General features: G+C 52.1%; 1 protein-coding gene across 3 annotated transcripts in view; it reads right to left on the bottom strand.

Annotated features, from left to right (window-relative positions):
• Positions 1-15279, bottom strand: part of SGK2 (serum/glucocorticoid regulated kinase 2) — a 29849-nt gene that overhangs the window by 8939 nt on the left and 5631 nt on the right. The window contains exons 1-11 of one of the 3 annotated variants that reach the window (XM_011929032.1): positions 11546-11567; positions 11166-11224; positions 10556-10605; positions 9954-10011; positions 9677-9760; positions 8275-8406; positions 6742-6854; positions 6407-6443; positions 5277-5363; positions 2382-2477; positions 985-1140 (exon numbers count right to left, since the gene is read on the bottom strand). In XM_011929032.1, coding sequence (XP_011784422.1) covers positions 985-1140; positions 2382-2477; positions 5277-5363; positions 6407-6443; positions 6742-6854; positions 8275-8406; positions 9677-9760; positions 9954-10011; positions 10556-10605; positions 11166-11201 — 849 coding nt within the window. In that variant the 5' untranslated portion in view covers positions 11202-11224; positions 11546-11567. Of the gene's footprint in view, positions 1-984; positions 1141-2381; positions 2478-5276; positions 5364-6406; positions 6444-6741; positions 6855-8274; positions 8407-9676; positions 9761-9953; positions 10012-10555; positions 10606-11165; positions 11225-11326; positions 11378-11545; positions 11568-15279 lie in introns of those variants that run through there. The other 2 variants (XM_011929030.1, XM_011929031.1) reach the window with 2 other exon arrangements.

Raw genomic sequence — 15279 nt, forward strand, 5'->3', positions numbered from 1 at the left:
AAAAAAAAAAAAAAAAAAAAAAGCAAATGCAGTCCACTCTCCACAAAGAAGCCAGAGGAATCTCCTATAAACTTAAATCAGGTCATGCCACACCTCTGCTCAAAACGCCCTAAAACTTGCCACTCTCCTCCTTGTTCCCATAGCAGGACTTCTGCACATGCTGTGCCCTGTGTCTGGGGAGCCTTTGCCCAGCTGTCTTCATGGCTGCCTCTTTCTCATCCTTCAAGCCTCAGCCTAATTGTCACCCCCTCAGAAAGAACTCCCTGACAATGCCAGTATTAATTTGCCCCCCTCCCATTATTGTTTATCTCAGCTCATTGTTCATTTTCTTCCTGACACTTGCCATATCTTGTGATAATTGTATATAATGTTTGGGTTTTTTGCCTACTCCCAACCCCAAACTTTTTTGTTTTTGTTTTTGAGATGGATTTTTGCTTGTTGCCCCGGGTGGAGTGCAATGGCATGATCTCTGTTCACTGCAACCTCCGCCTCCTAGGTTCAAGTGATTCTCCTGCCTTAGCCTCCCAAGTAGCCAAGATTACAGGTGCCCACCACCACACCCAGATAATTTTTGGTATTTTTAGTAGAGGCGGGGTTTATACCATGTTGGCCAGGCTGGTCTCAAACTTCTGACTTCAGGTGATCCACCTGCTCTGGTCTCCCAAAGTGCTGGGATTACAGGCATGAACACTACACCCAGCCCCCACCCCAAACTTAATAAGGGCAGAGACCCAGCCTATTGAATCTCTAACACCTAGCTCAATACCTGGCACATGGTTGGTGCTTAGTAAATGTTGATTGACTAAGAGAACTAGACTAGAGAAAGTAGTCAGCTAGTAGCAGTAGCGAATTTCCAAACGAACAAGTGAGCAACGCCTGGTTTTAGAGGGCAGCAAGATATATGTTAATGTGCTGCTTCTGAGCTGCCTCTGCAGGAAGCTGCGAGCCCCATGGGGGCCAGTGCTCCACTGGCAGGTCACCTACAAAGTCTGCTTTGGAGCCCAGCCGCTGCCTCTGGTCCTTGTGGAGAAGGCTTTGCAGGAGGTCACAGGCGGCCACCGTCCGGCCCCCAGGGATCTGTAGCGGCTGGTGCAGAATGTTCTCATACATCTGGGATACGTCTTGGCTGTAGAAGGGCGGCTGGGGAGAGAGGGAGAGCAACTGGAGGATCACCCATGCAAAAGTGAACACAGGCTCTGGGAGACCTGGAGCAAGGTGGGCGCTGGGAGGACTCAGCATGACCCCTGTCTTGTGCAATGGCTCACATGGCAGACTGGAAAGAGACAGGACTCCAGGTTTCCAGCACAGTGGAGAGAGTTGCTAGGAAGGCCAGAAGTCTCTTCCCACCAGTGTGAGGCCCATCTCTTTTCATCTAGCTTGCTCACCAACTTTGCATTTGGCAACATTTGCACTTTCACCTTCATCATTTCACCCCAGTCTCATAACTATCCTCCAAGAGAGTTGTAATTTTTCAGATAAGAAAACAAGACTCAGAGCAATCATGCTGCACAGTTAGGAAGAGAGCCAGGCCCCAAACCATATCCAGGGTCCCCTTCTCTTGCTTACTATTCTTCCTCCCAAGCCTCTTCCAGCTGTTCCTTCCCCTTAATCCACAGAGTCTGTTCCTTCCTAGGAACCAAGCTATGTTGGTGAAACCACCCCCAAAGCAAAGCATGGCCTAGGGCAAATCTACACATGCCTCTACCTAAGCAGGCAGCCTAGGACTGGGGCCAGGGGTGGTTCCACAACCTGTCAGGACTATGATCTCTCTTGGTCTCAATTTCCCTGTCAGCAAAATATGAATAATTCCATTTCCTTCTGTCAGTCTCCAAAGGCTATTCTGAGGCACCCAAGGTGAGACAGTGTGTTGTAAACGATAAAGTGCTAAACTAACTTTTTTTTTTTTTTTTTTTCTGAGACAGAGTCTCCCTCTGTCACCCAGACTGGATATGCGGTGGTGTGATCTCGGTTCACTGTAGCCTCTGCCTCCCAAGTTCAAGTGATTCTTCTGCCTCAGCCTCCCGAGTAACTGGGATTATAGGTGCTCGCCACCATGCCCAGCTAATTTTTGTATTTTTAGTAGAGATGGGGTTTCAGCATGTTAACCAGGCTGGTCTTGAACTCCTGACCTCAGGTGATCCACCTGCCTCAGCCTCCCAAAGTGCTGGGATTATGGGTGTGAGCCACCGTTCCTGGCCTAAACTAACATTATTGGAAAATAATAATAATAATAATTCGCATATCTGCTTTGGTGTTATCTTTTTTAGTCTGGAATGAAGAGATGCCTTGCTCATTTTCCTGGGCAGAGCTTGTGTAGACCACATGAGAGATAGACCCATCCCTAGCCAGATGGCCCTTGTAGATGGCTACCCCCGACTCACCAGGCCGTGTAGCATCTCGTAGAGGACTGCCCCCAAGCACCACCAGTCTACTGCCCGATCATAAGGCTCTTTCCGAAGCACTTCAGGTGCCAAGTACTGTTAGAAGGAAACACACTTATCTGAATGAAATAAGTTGTTAAGCCTCAGTTGCCCCATCTGTAAATAAGGCACTTGGAGGAAGATGACCAAGAGCTGACCTTGCTGTGCGTGTGCTCTGTGGCTGTGCATGTGTTCATTCATCAGTCATTCACCGGAGGCCTGCTTTCTGCAGGGCCCTTTGCCACGGGTTGGGGACGTAGAAGAGGTCAGCCAGGGCTGCTTTGTGCAATTTACATGGTGTGTACCACACAAAAGCATCAGCCAAAAGGGTAAAGGGGGCTGCAGTCGTGGCTGTGATCCACTCACCAAGACACAACACTATTTCAGAGGTATTATCTGTCAACTTTATTTTTGTTTCAAGGGGTGTTTTTTCTGATTAGTCTGCCCTGAGGGGGTGCCTTTTTCTATTTACGCAAAGGCATTCAGCGGGCTGTCGTGTCCTGGGAATGGAGGGCCCTGGGAGTACTCTCACAGGGCAGTGCGGAGACGAATGTGAGTGTAAGTAAAAGTAAATGTGGTATATCCTTGTGCTGGAAACCCTAGGGTCAGACGAGAGGGTCAGGAAGGAGGGAGTGACCCCTGAGCTATTGATAAATAAATGCACACCATGCCTGTATGCCTTGCCTGAGGAAGAGAACCTGGGAACAAAAAAAAGAAGCTTACTGATTTCTTAGCCTAGTGTCTCTGCCACTGAGTCAGGGGCAAGGTCTCAGCAACAGGAAAAGCTGCTCTGAGAGACTCTGTGGGTCTAGGAAGGGCAGAGTCACACAGACCTGAGCCCCGGTTGGTGTGTGGTCTCAGCCAGGGCATTTAACCTGTCAGAACCTGGTTTTCTCATCGAAAAAATGAAGATGCCAAATCTCTCCTAGATGCTGTTCTAAGATGCTAACATATGTGCTGGCCCTCGAACAATGGGAGCAACCATGGCTACTCTTGCCTGTGCCCCCCAACACCGTGGAAGTGGCTGAGTCATGGTTAGGTGATGTGTTGGGGCCACATGTCTCCTACATGAGCTGGGGTTCCATATCCTTTGCTCCCGACCCTAGCAACGTTCAAGGAAGGGATGGTTGGACTGTCAGGCTTTGGGGGGCTGGCTTTATCCAGCAAACACCACCTGCCATACACAAACACAGACAATGGCTCCTGCTCAGAGAAGTCATCTGACCATCAGCTACCCTAGAACCAAAGTGAGGAGGCTCCAAGACCCAACTTTTCAAGCATATGGAGAAAAAGAGAGCAGCTGAGGTCTTGTCTCATGCCAGGTGGGGAGGAGCCTCCCAGTCTGTAGCCTCAGCCCTCCAACCCTCACCCTGACATCTGTCTAGCCACGGGGGACGCCTTCAGGCCCAAAGTCCAAGGTCTAAGATTGGTGGGAGTTCAAAGAAAGGTTTTTTTGTTTGTTTGTTTTTGAGACAAAGTCTTGCTCTTGTCCCCCAGGCTGGAGTGCAACGGCGCGATCTCAGCTCACTGCAACCTCTGCCTCCCAGGTTCAAGCAATTCTCCTGCCTCAGCCTCCCAAGTAGCTGGAATTACAGGCGCCTGTCACCATGCCTGGCTAATTTTTGTATTTTTAGTAGAGACAGGGTTTCGCCATGTTGCCCAGGCTGGTGTCGAACTCCTGACCCAAGGTGATCTGCCCTCCTCAGCCTCCTAAAGTGCTGGGATTACAGGCGTGAGCCACCACACCCAGCCCAAAGAAAGGTTTTAACTTTAGGGCTACAGACAGACCTTGTTAGGACACATAGACACGTCTGAATGACTGCTGAGATCTGCAAATTGTAACCCTCCAGGCTCTTGGCCGCTGGAAGATGGACATGGATCTGTGGTTTACACTTGCCAGCCCAGGTTCTTAACTCTCAAGCCAGGCCCTCTTGTTGCATGTGGACTTCACCCTGCAGATCAGTAGTGTCCAATACAGCAGCCACTGGCCACACGTGGCTATTGAACACTTAAAATGTGGCTGCTCCAAATTGAGATGGGCTGTAAGTGTTAAAATTCGTGCCAGATTTTCAAGACTTAGTTAGAAAAAAAAAGGAATAAAATATTTCAACCATTTTTATACCGATGGTATGTTGAAATGAGAATATTGTATATATTGGGTTAAATAAAATATATCATTAACATTAATTTCACCTGTTACTTTCTTACTTTTTAAATGTGGCTGCTGGAAATTTTTTAATTATGTGTGTGGTTTGCATTTCTCTTTCTTTCTCTCTCTCTCTCTCTCTCCCTTTCTTTCTCTCTTTCTTTCTTTTTGAGATGGAGTTTCACTCTTGTTGCCCAGGCTAGAGTGCAATGGCGCGATCTCGGCTCACTGCAACCTCCGCCTCCTGTATTCAAGCGATTCTCCTGCCTCAGCCTCCTGAGTAGCTGGGACTACAGGTGCCCGTCACTGTGCCCAGCTAATTTTTTGTATTTTTAGTAGAGACAGGGTTTCACCATGTTACTCAGGCTGGTCTCAAACTCCTGACCTCAGGTGATCTGCCCACCTCAGCCTCCCAAAGTGCTGGGATTACAGGCGTGAGCCACCACGCCCAGCCTGCGTTTCTATTTCTATTTCTACTGGATAGCACTGCGGTAGAGCTTCACCAGCGGCTAGCTGGCTGGGTCTCAGCAGTCCTAGAACTGGTGCCACCATTACACAGATGAGGAAACCAAGGTTCAGTGTACAGCCAACTCAGGAGAAGTGCTTGGGTCAAAGGAGTGAGTCCCCCTTGCTGTAACCTGTTGGCTGTAATCAGGAGCTGTGGCCTCACCCACTCATGACCTCCACTCTCCTGGGATGTTTACGCTTACCTCGGGGGTACCACAGAACGTGGATGTGGTCTCTTCAGGCTCTACACCTTCCTTGCAGAGGCCAAAATCCGTCAGCACCACGTGTCCCTGAGAATGAGGGAGGGCATGGGCCGGAGGGTGGTATGAAGGTTGCCCAGGGTATGCCCAGGCCTAACCCCAAAGCCCAGATGTCACACCCCAGGGCAGCAGCTGTGGGATCTGATGCCCAGGCACAGACTGGAGGCTCCACACCAACCCAGGGGTCCTGAACTGGATGCCAGCAACATCATAGGGGGCCAGGTGGGCACATGTGTTCCACTCTCTGCCCACAGCTCATCACAAACTCAGACCCAGCCCTACAAACAGTGGCAGCTTCAGGATGCCCTTGTGGACAGAAACCCCCTAGACAGAGGCTGGGGACTCAGAAAGCAATCACACTTTGTGGCAGCTGGGCAGGAAGGTAGAGTGAGTAGATACTGTGGGGTTCTGCCCAGATCCCTGAAACCAGCGTACAGAAGAACCATGCCCATCCCCATCCCCCTGCTGCTAGAACATTGCCCGCACCCAAAGTTATGCCCCCGCCTTAGGAGCTATCCATGTCCAGGGGCACAAAGGCCCATCCTCTTTGCCTCATTTTGGGACAATCCTAGAGAGCCATCCTGGCTTAGGCCCTCCCCACCCCTGCAAGATCAGCTGAGGCTCCACTGGCAACCACAACGCAGGTGAGCTTCTTCCTTTGCCCAATCCTGTTTTTTCACCCCTTTAAAAGTGTTATCTCTTGAGAATGTTCCCCAACAAAGCTTCTGCCTCCTCTCCATCTCAGAGTCTGTTTCCATGGAGCCCAGTCTAAGACAAACTCCACCAGCCCCTACCTGGCTCCACCTCTGCCCCCTTGTATACATGTATGCACATATATACATGTACAGTCTCATGTGCACATATGCATGTGTGTACATGTGCATGGGCACACACGCACACATATGCTCAAATGCCTCCTCTGCCTATATGCATGCATGCACAATGCACGCACATCCATGCACACAGACTCATGGTCAGATAGTGTACCTGTGCAACCATGTCCACACGCACACACGCACACACGCACATACACATGCGTGCACGCGTGTGCACACACACACACACACACCAACCTGGCAGTCCAAGAGAATGTTCTCTGGTTTCAGGTCCCTGCAGAAAATAAGAGAAAAGAGCCTTGAGGTGTCTCAGCCGTTTAGTGAGGAGAGTTGGAGACCTGGTTGGAGGGGGCGTGGTCCTGGCAGGAGAACCATTCATGGAGGATCCCAGAGATGCAGAGGGAGAGCCCAGGAAGCCTGGGCACTTGGACCTCGGAGGAGGAGACGCCAACCCCACCCAAAACAAAGGACCAACTCCACCAGGATTTCATCAGGTTTTAGCGTCCACACAACCCGTAGCTGTGGGAGCAAGAAGGACCCGGTCCTGGCTCTGAGCCACAGGCAGGCCTCACCTGTAAATGATGTTGAGGGAGTGCAGGTAGCCAATGGCGCTGGCCACCTCGGCAGCGTAGAACCTGGCCCGGGGCTCCAGGAACCGGCGCTCCCGCTGCAGGTGGAAGAAGAGCTGGAGGGGAGGAGGAGTGTGAGACGAGTTACTGGGTGGCTACTGTAGGGCTAGGGCGCACCTGCTCCCTGCCCTCTGCGGCTGCCCAGCTCACTCCCTCTCTGACCTGCAGCATCTTCCTACCAAAAGAGTTCATGCTGGCCCTTGCCCCACACAGCAGTTCTGGGTGTCCAAAGAGTCAGCAGAAGAAGAGATGAGTTAGCATTGCTTAAGCACCTCCTGTGTTCCAGGCTCCAAGTCAGGCCTTTCCACATCTCTTATTTAATCCTCATGACAACCTTCAAGGTACAAATATCATGCTAGTTTCATGTAAGAGGAAGCTAGGAAGGGTCAGAATGGTTAGGCGACTTGCCCAAGGTCATGTAGCTTATAATGGGCAGAGCTGGCATTTGAACCTGCATGGTTCAAAGATACGCTTTTCCATCAATCCAGGCGATGAGATGATATGGCTGTCAGACTGAGCCCAGGTTAGATCCACCCATGGGCCAATGTTTTTGGACTATTTGGCTGGCATGAAAAGCCCTTCACTTAGGGATGCAGGACAAAAACCCCCCTCTTGGTATCATTCTGAAAGGCATGAGGTCACTCAGGTTAAATCTGGGGTCACTGAGTAGAGCCCCACTACATTTTGCCATTTTTTTTTCTTTTTTTTTGAGACAGAGTCCTGCTCTGTCGCCCAGGCTGGAGTGCAGTGGCCGGATCTCAGCTCACTGCAAGCTCCGCCTTCTGGGTTCATGCCATTCTCCTGCCTCAGCCTCCTGAGTAGCTGGGACTATAGGCGCCTGCCACCTCGCCTGGCTAGCTTTTTGTAATTTTTAGTAGAGACGGGGTTTCACCGTGTTAGCCAGGATAGTCTCGATCTCCCGACCTCGTGATCCGCCCATCTCGGCCTCCCAAAGTGCTGGGATTACAGGCGTGAGCCACTGCACCCGGCCCATTTTGCCATCTTGACCTGAGAGACAGAGTGAAGCCCAGGAGGGAGCCCCGCTTGTCCCAGCTGTGCTTCTGGGTCACCAGGTGGCCTCAGGTCTCTGTTTACCAGAGTGATGAGTCAATCCCATCCTGTGACCTATGGGGCAAAATGGGAGCACTGGAAACCTTGACCATGAGTTCCTCTTAGCATTGACCTTTCCTGGGTCTATCAAAGTGAGTCCGTGGGCAACTCTGAATGAGGAAGGCAAGAAAGCATTATGGTGGGGAGTCTAACAGACCTGAATTCAAGTCCTGACTCTATCAGGTATGGGCTGGGTGGCCTTGAGCAAATGATCACCTCCCTGAACCTCAGTTTCTTCAGCTACAAAATGGGTCTATTGTAAGATGAGGTGAGATCATTCCAGAACTTGGCATACAGTGGGCGTGCGGGATGGACAGCTCCCAGCCGGGAGCCAGCCCAGGGAAGCCTCCCTGTGGGCCCACCCACCTCTCCCCCGTTGACATAGTCGAGCACGAAGTAGAGCTTCTCAGGTGTCTGGAAGGAGTAGCGCAGGCCCACGAGGAAGGGGTGCCGCACATTCTTCAGAAGTACACTGCGCTCTGCCATGATGTGACTCTGCTGTGGAGTCACAAAGAGAGGGGTCCATGTCACAGCCCACAACCACCCCTTTTATCCTGGCACAGCCCATACAAGCTTGTGGGTGGGAGTCATCCTACTCAGGACTTTCTCATGCCTCTGCCCAAACACCCACAATGGCTCCCTATTGCCCTCAGAGCCAGGCCCAAGTTCCTTGCTTAGTATTCAGGGCTCAGGGTGGTCAGCCTCATCCTAAGCTAGTCCATGTGGGCACAGCTCTAGCCCCTGGATCAGAGCTTCTTGGCCCTGGAGTGAAAAGCAAAGCATGTGTGATGCCTTACATCAATGAGTTCCTAAGGGAAAGAAGCCACGCACTATCCATGGTCACACATTTGCTCGTGATATTTCCTCTTCTTGGATGTCGCACCCTCTTTTCAGACCATCAGAATCCCACCATCAAGGCCAGCTGCACCGCTGCCTTCCTCAGGAAAACCTCCCATTCCCACTCCCTATGGAGACCTTGTTAACATTAATCACTCTTTTCTCTGAGTCCCCTGATCTCCTGTGCAATCCTCCCTCTAGGCCTGCTCTGGCCTACTAATGGAGTCAGGTGTTAAAGGAACTTAGGTCACCTGAGGCATCAAGAAATCCACAATGGGGCCGAGTGTGGTAGCTCATGCCTGTAATCCCAGCACTTTGGGAGGCTGAGGCCAGCGGATCTCTTGAGGCCAGGAGCCTGACCAACTTGGCAAAACGCCATCTCTACTAAAAATACAAAAATTAGCCAGGAGTGGTGGCAGGTGCCTTTAATCTCAGCTACTCGGGAGGCTGAGGCACGAGATCACTTGAACCCAGGAGGTGGAGGTTGCAGTGAGCTGAGAGGCTGAGGCGGGAGGATTGCTTGAGCCCAGGAGTTTGAGGCTGCAGTGAGCTGTGATTGCACTACTGCACTCCAGTCACATGGCCTGATGGCATGAAGGCCTTCAGAGAGAATAAAGTGGGGCTCCACATTATACAGATGGGGAGCCTGGCACTGGGAGCAGGCAGAAGACTTGTCCGTCGTGGAGCCTGCGTTTCCCAGGAGAAGGCAAATCCAGGCTGGTTTTCCTGAAAGCCCTGTGGTGAGGTGGCTCGGCCTGCTTTCTCTGAGAAGGACCAGCATCCTGCGTACCACCTGCCCTCTACCCTTTGTTGTGACCACCTCTGCACCCAGCCCCATGGACCTGTTAGATGTGGGACCCATCTTTGAAAGCCACCCTAGGCTGGGGTTTGGGAAGCAGAAGAAGAAACGCCTGTGCCCGAGCCCTGGTACCTCTTTCTTCTTTAAGATGGACTTTTTCTGCAGCACCTTCACTGCATAGAACGTCCCATCAGACTTGCGCTTGGCCAGCAGGACCTGAGCAGAAACACGAATTTGAGGCCCTGTAGGTGACTTTGGACTTCCCAACAGCAGTACAAGGCCTCTCGCCTGCCCCTGCTTTTGTCTGCAGGTACGAGAGCTCTATCTTCACACATACAAGTGGCAGCAGGGGCTGAAAGAGGCTGCAGAAGGGAAGACCCCGGCTTCCCACCCTCACCAAGTCACTCACCTTCCCGTAGTTCCCTTTGCCGATGACTTTGAGGAAGTCAAAGTCCGTGGGCCGGGCACTGGGGGAAGAGGGAAAAACATGCATCAGCATTTGCAGGTCTGGAAAGCTGGTGCCTGAGAACAAACCTGGGCTTCTTTTTAACTTTAGAGTGGGGAAATACAGAGAGCCTTCCAGCAGCCATGCCTCCTGACCCCCGAAGAACCCCATGTTCTCCCAGCCGAGAGGGGGCTTGTAAGATTCACCCTGGCCCCAGGGGAACTCAAATTAAAGTTAAACAATAGTCAGAGTGGAGATAAAACCAGACATACCGCACAGAAGGCCTGCATAGAAGGCAGGGTTCTGGTACCCAAAGGCCCTGAGTAGGGCCTGAAGTGTGGGGAGGTGCTAACAATGCAGACATTTCGGGGGCATTGCAGGAAGAGGGTTCAGCATGGGCAGAGGCTGGGGAATTCGTGGGAGACAAAGCTGGAGAAAGGTCCTGGGCCCAGATGGCAGAGAGTATTGAATATTAGACCAGATAATTTGGATTTTATTCCCAAGGCAAGGGGAGCCACGTATGAGGGGAGTCAAGCAGGAATGGTGCTTGAGGGACCAGAACTCACTTTGGGTTGGCTGAAGGCCCCAGGTTGATGTTCCCATTGGCCTTGGAGGGCTAAAGAAAGAAGTGATTACGATCAGCAGATCCCTACTCCCTGGCTACCTCCCTTTCTCCTAGCCCAGGCCCTGATCCCTTCTCCAACAACTCTACTAGGCCCGCCTGCCTTTTTCTTTCTTTTTTTTTTGCCTGCCCACCTGCCCACCTCCTTGCCTCCCTCCCTCCTTCTGCCCACCCACCAATCCACTTATCCACCATCTTACCCACTTCTCAAAACAGCCCTGGGAGGCAGCTGGCTGTTGTGCTAACTGAATAGGTGAGGAAACTGAGGCCCAGAGAGGAGTTGCCCAGGCTCTCACAGGCAACCAGGTTGGGATAGAACCCAGGTGTCTTCATGACAAATCCCGTGATTTTTCCAGTCCATCTTGAAGCTCTATTTCAAATCTCTCCTCTATTCACCTTGCAAGTGGCTCATTTCTATGTGCTCGCGGTGATCCTCTCAGCCCCTGACATTGCCTGGGACAGCCCATGGGGCTAGTGGGTGTCTGCACAGATTTCCTTAGCCTCAGGAGGAAGTGAGCTCCCTGATGATGGGTGGGGGACCAAGAACCACTCACCTGTGGACTGGTGGTCCCAGCTGGGCTAGAGTTCATTCTGCAGCAATGATCAGGCAGCTCTGGGGGGACAGGGAGGAGCAGGCATGAGAGAGCTGGTGTTGCGGGGTCAGCTCCGCCCACCCAGGGCTTCAGGCACCGCTGCCCTCTCCACCCTCCCCTACCTGTGCACCTGCCACCGCCTGAGGGTTTCCTACCCCAGAGGCAAGCAACGCCTGCATGGATGGAACAAAAATGATATTCCCCGGACCCAGATTTTCTTTTTTTTCTTTTTTTTTTTTTTGTATTTTTAGTAGAGACGGGGTTTCACCGTGTTAGCCAGGATGGTCTCGATCTCCTGACCTCGTGATCCGCCCACCGCTGCCCTCTCCACCCTCCCCTACCTGTGCACCTGCCACCGCCTGAGGGTTTCCTACCCCAGAGGCAAGCAACGCCTGCACGGATGGAACAAAAATGATATTCCCCAGACCCAGATTTTCTTTTTTTTCTTTTTTTTTTTTTTTGTATTTTTAGTAGAGACGGGGTTTCACCGTGTTAGCCAGGATGGTCTCGATCTCCTGACCTCGTGATCCGCCCACCTCGGCCTCCCAAAGTGCTGGGATTACAGGCTTGAGCCACCGCGCCCGGCCATGGACCCAGACTTTCTAACAAACATCTCAGAAGGGATAAAGGGGGATAGTCAGAGTGCGGCCCCTCCCAGGCTGATTCTTTTCAAGAATTGGGGATACCCAGGGCAGCAAGGCCCCTGTGAACCAGGGCAGCCCCAGAAGTCCAAGATGGCCAGGGCTAGAAGGACCTTTTCACGGCACAAAGTCTGAACCCTTCCCCCATTTCACAGGTGGAAGGCCTGGGGCCTAAAAAAGGACCTTCCTAAGTCCACACAGCCTTGTGAAGGCACAGGCTGGGCTCTCCCGACTCCCATAGAGGAACAATGGCAACCCGGAATTACCGTGCGCATTCCCAGCTGGGCTCTGTGCTATGATCTCCTCGCCACAGGGAATTCTGCCCAACGCCTCAGGAAAGGCAACTGCGGTGGAAGCCCTGGGCTGGGGCCGCAGAGAGACCCAAGACTGGCCAGTATCTATTCGGGGCCAAACAACAGAAGGTGATCTATGTGGCCAGGAATAGTGTCTTCCTTGTTCCACCCTGCAGGGGAGAGGAGGCCAGGGTGCCCAGGCCCCGCCACAGATTGCTTGGGGTCCCACAGCCTCATCCTTGCTTGGCAAAGGCTGAGAGCAGAGAGCTCACCTGAGAGCCCAGCTGCTGTGCATCTCAAGACCTTAGTCTTGGCCCACTGTGGGGCCTGGGCTGCAGCCCAGCCTCTCTGAGTAGAGATTTCCTATCTTTATAAGGCAGGTCCTGGAGGCACCAACCTCATGGCCTTCTTGGGAACAGAGAAAGTGAAGGGGAATTGAGAGGACCCCCCATCAGCCCCTCTCAGGTCTGCCCTGTGAGGCCCAGCCCTGCCAAGCCCTAAGAGCAAGCTGCAGAACTGCTAAGGAAGTGCAGCCTGCCCCTAGCCAATGCCAGACGTGTGTGCTCCTGCAAACAGCCCACAACACTGCCACGCCCTCTCTTGGGCTGACCCCAATGGCCCTTCTGCCAAGACCTGGCCTCCCTGGTCCCACATACCTGCGAGTCTGAGGAGAGGCCTCTAGGAGAACCAGCAGTTGGAACCGAAGACAGGCAGTGGACAAGAGAGCCTCTCTCTGTTCTCCCAACAAGGGCCTAAGTGTCTGTGCCCGGTGCCGGCCTGGCCCCAGCACAGAGCTCACAGCTCCCGGCAGCCGCGAGGGGGCTGGCTGATGTCACGAGGGATCCAGCAAAGCTTAACATGGGACTGGAGACTTCTGTTCCCTGGGGGACACCATCTTACCCTGGCGGGGATGTGAGAGGGGTGGGCAGTAGTCCCAGGGGAGCCCTGGAGACCCTTGGGGCTTGTTAGACTGTGTGGGTCAGGGTGTGTGCGGCATGGTATGTACTGTGTGAGTGTTTTGTGCATACCGTGCTTCCATGTGTGTCTGTCTGTGGCTCTGTATTTCAGGTATTTGTGTCCGTTTATATGAGTCTGCGTGGATGATTGCACGTATGTGTCAGTGTGGCCACATTTGTACAATTCCATCAGCGTATGTCTGTGCATCTGTGACTGTGTGCATCACTGAATCTCTCAGTGTGTGTGGTGTGTATATGGATGTGTTTCAGCGCGTCTCTGTGTAGTACATGTCAGTGTGTATCTTTGTATGTGAATGTGCTGTGTCAGTGTGTGTATGTGGGTGAGTGTGAGTCTGTGTGGATGTCTGAAGGTGTGTGTTCAGAGCAGTATGGGCGTCTATTAATGTGTGTGTATAGGTAAGTCATTGTGTGTCTGTGTTCATATTGGTGTGTATCAGTAAATTTACTCTGGGGTGTGTGTGTGTGTGTGTGTGTGTATGCGTGTGCATGCGTGCGTGTAGGGAGCCTGTGTATAGGAACCCTGTGGAGACCATCTGGAGCTGAAGAAGAGGTCCCACAGAGGTCAGCCATGGCGGCTGAGACCCCTTCGCCTCCCAAAAACCTGCAGATGTTTCTTTTTTTTTTTTTTGGGAGACGGAGTCTAGCTCTGTCGCCCAGGCTGGAGTGCAGTGGCGCGATCTCAGCTCACTGCAAGCTCCGCCTCCCGGGTTTACGCCATTCTCCTGCCTCAGCCTCCCGAGTAGCTGGGACTACAGGCGCCCGCCACTGCGCCCGGCTAGTTTTTGTATTTTTTTAGTAGAGACGGGGTTTCACCGTGTAGCTCAGGATGGTCTCGATCTCCTGACCTCGTGATCCGCCCGTCTCGGCCTCCCAAAGTGCTGGGATTACAGGCTTGAGCCACCGCGCCCGGCCCAAACCTGCAGATGTTTCAGAGGAAGGAACCTGGAGCCTGGGTGTCTAGCTCAGTCCAGGCTGCCTTGGTCTTTGCTGAGCACTTGGTCCTTTGGGCCTTTCTCTGCGGTCCCCTCAAGGGCTCTGGCCCAGTCCTCAGGGCAGGCCTGGTTGGCCCACAGCTGTCCTGCTGTGTAAGAAACGGTCCCAGAGAGCCCCTGGCTCATGAAGGCCTTGCTTCCTGGGGCAGTCATTAGATACTCACAGGGTCCCTTCCTCTCTCAAGGATCCAAAGGGTGGGCAGGTGTTCTGGGGAACAAAGAAGTTGATGGGCCCACAGCCCCTGCCCTTCTCGAACTTTTTGTGTGGCTACAGTATACTACAGGGGAGGGACACATGGGGCTAGGGCCCAGAAAGTTGGTCAGGGACGGAACTGAGCCCAGTGGCCTCAGGGGTTCTCTGTGGGCTCTGAAATGCAGAGGATCTGGAAGTGTTGACCAGAGAAAACCTCCAGAGAAAACCTGAGTGCACAGTATCAAAGCCTTCCATCTTGAACAAAATAGAAATGTGGAACCAGTTCATGATGAGCAGGATGTCATGTTGACAAAACACATACCCAGAACAAGGACATTTCTTTTTAAAAACAAGATCCTGATGTGGCCTTCATTCAGCAGCACTATTTATAACAGCAAAATAATTGTGCTAATAGTAACTTAAGTGTCCCACCACAGGGCACTTCAGAACACTTGCCGGCTGCAAGAGCTCCCTCTCTTGACCATACACCGTGTCCAGATACTGTCCCATTTCTTTGTACCCCTTTTCAGCTAAACTCCTCGGAAGAGTTGTCTGGACTCCTTGTCTCCACTCCTCTTCCTGTTCTCTTTTGAGCCCATTCCAAACAGGCTCTCATCCCACCACTTCAATGAAACCGTGGACCAGTGACCTCTATGTGCCAAAGCCAGTGATGAGTTCCTCATCCTCATTTTACTCAACTTCTCTGAAGAATTTGGTGTGCTCACGTTCCCCATTTGGCTTCAGGAACTCTTGGTTTTCCTTCTAGCTCACTGACTGCTCTTCCTCCATCTCTCGTGCTGGATTTTCCTCCTTTTTTTATCTTTAAACACAGGCCTATCCCAGGGCTTAGTCTTTGGGCCTCTGTCTACACATACTTGTTCTTTAGTTGATCGCTACCATTTTGATGGTTTAACCAACTATACTTGTCAGTTCCCAAATCTCTCTCTCTCTCTCGTTGTAATTCATTCTTTTTCTTTTT

The sequence above is a fragment of the Colobus angolensis genome, unplaced genomic scaffold (genome assembly GCF_000951035.1).
Source record: "Colobus angolensis palliatus isolate OR3802 unplaced genomic scaffold, Cang.pa_1.0 Scaffold8, whole genome shotgun sequence".
Taxonomy (NCBI): Eukaryota; Metazoa; Chordata; class Mammalia; order Primates; family Cercopithecidae; genus Colobus; species Colobus angolensis.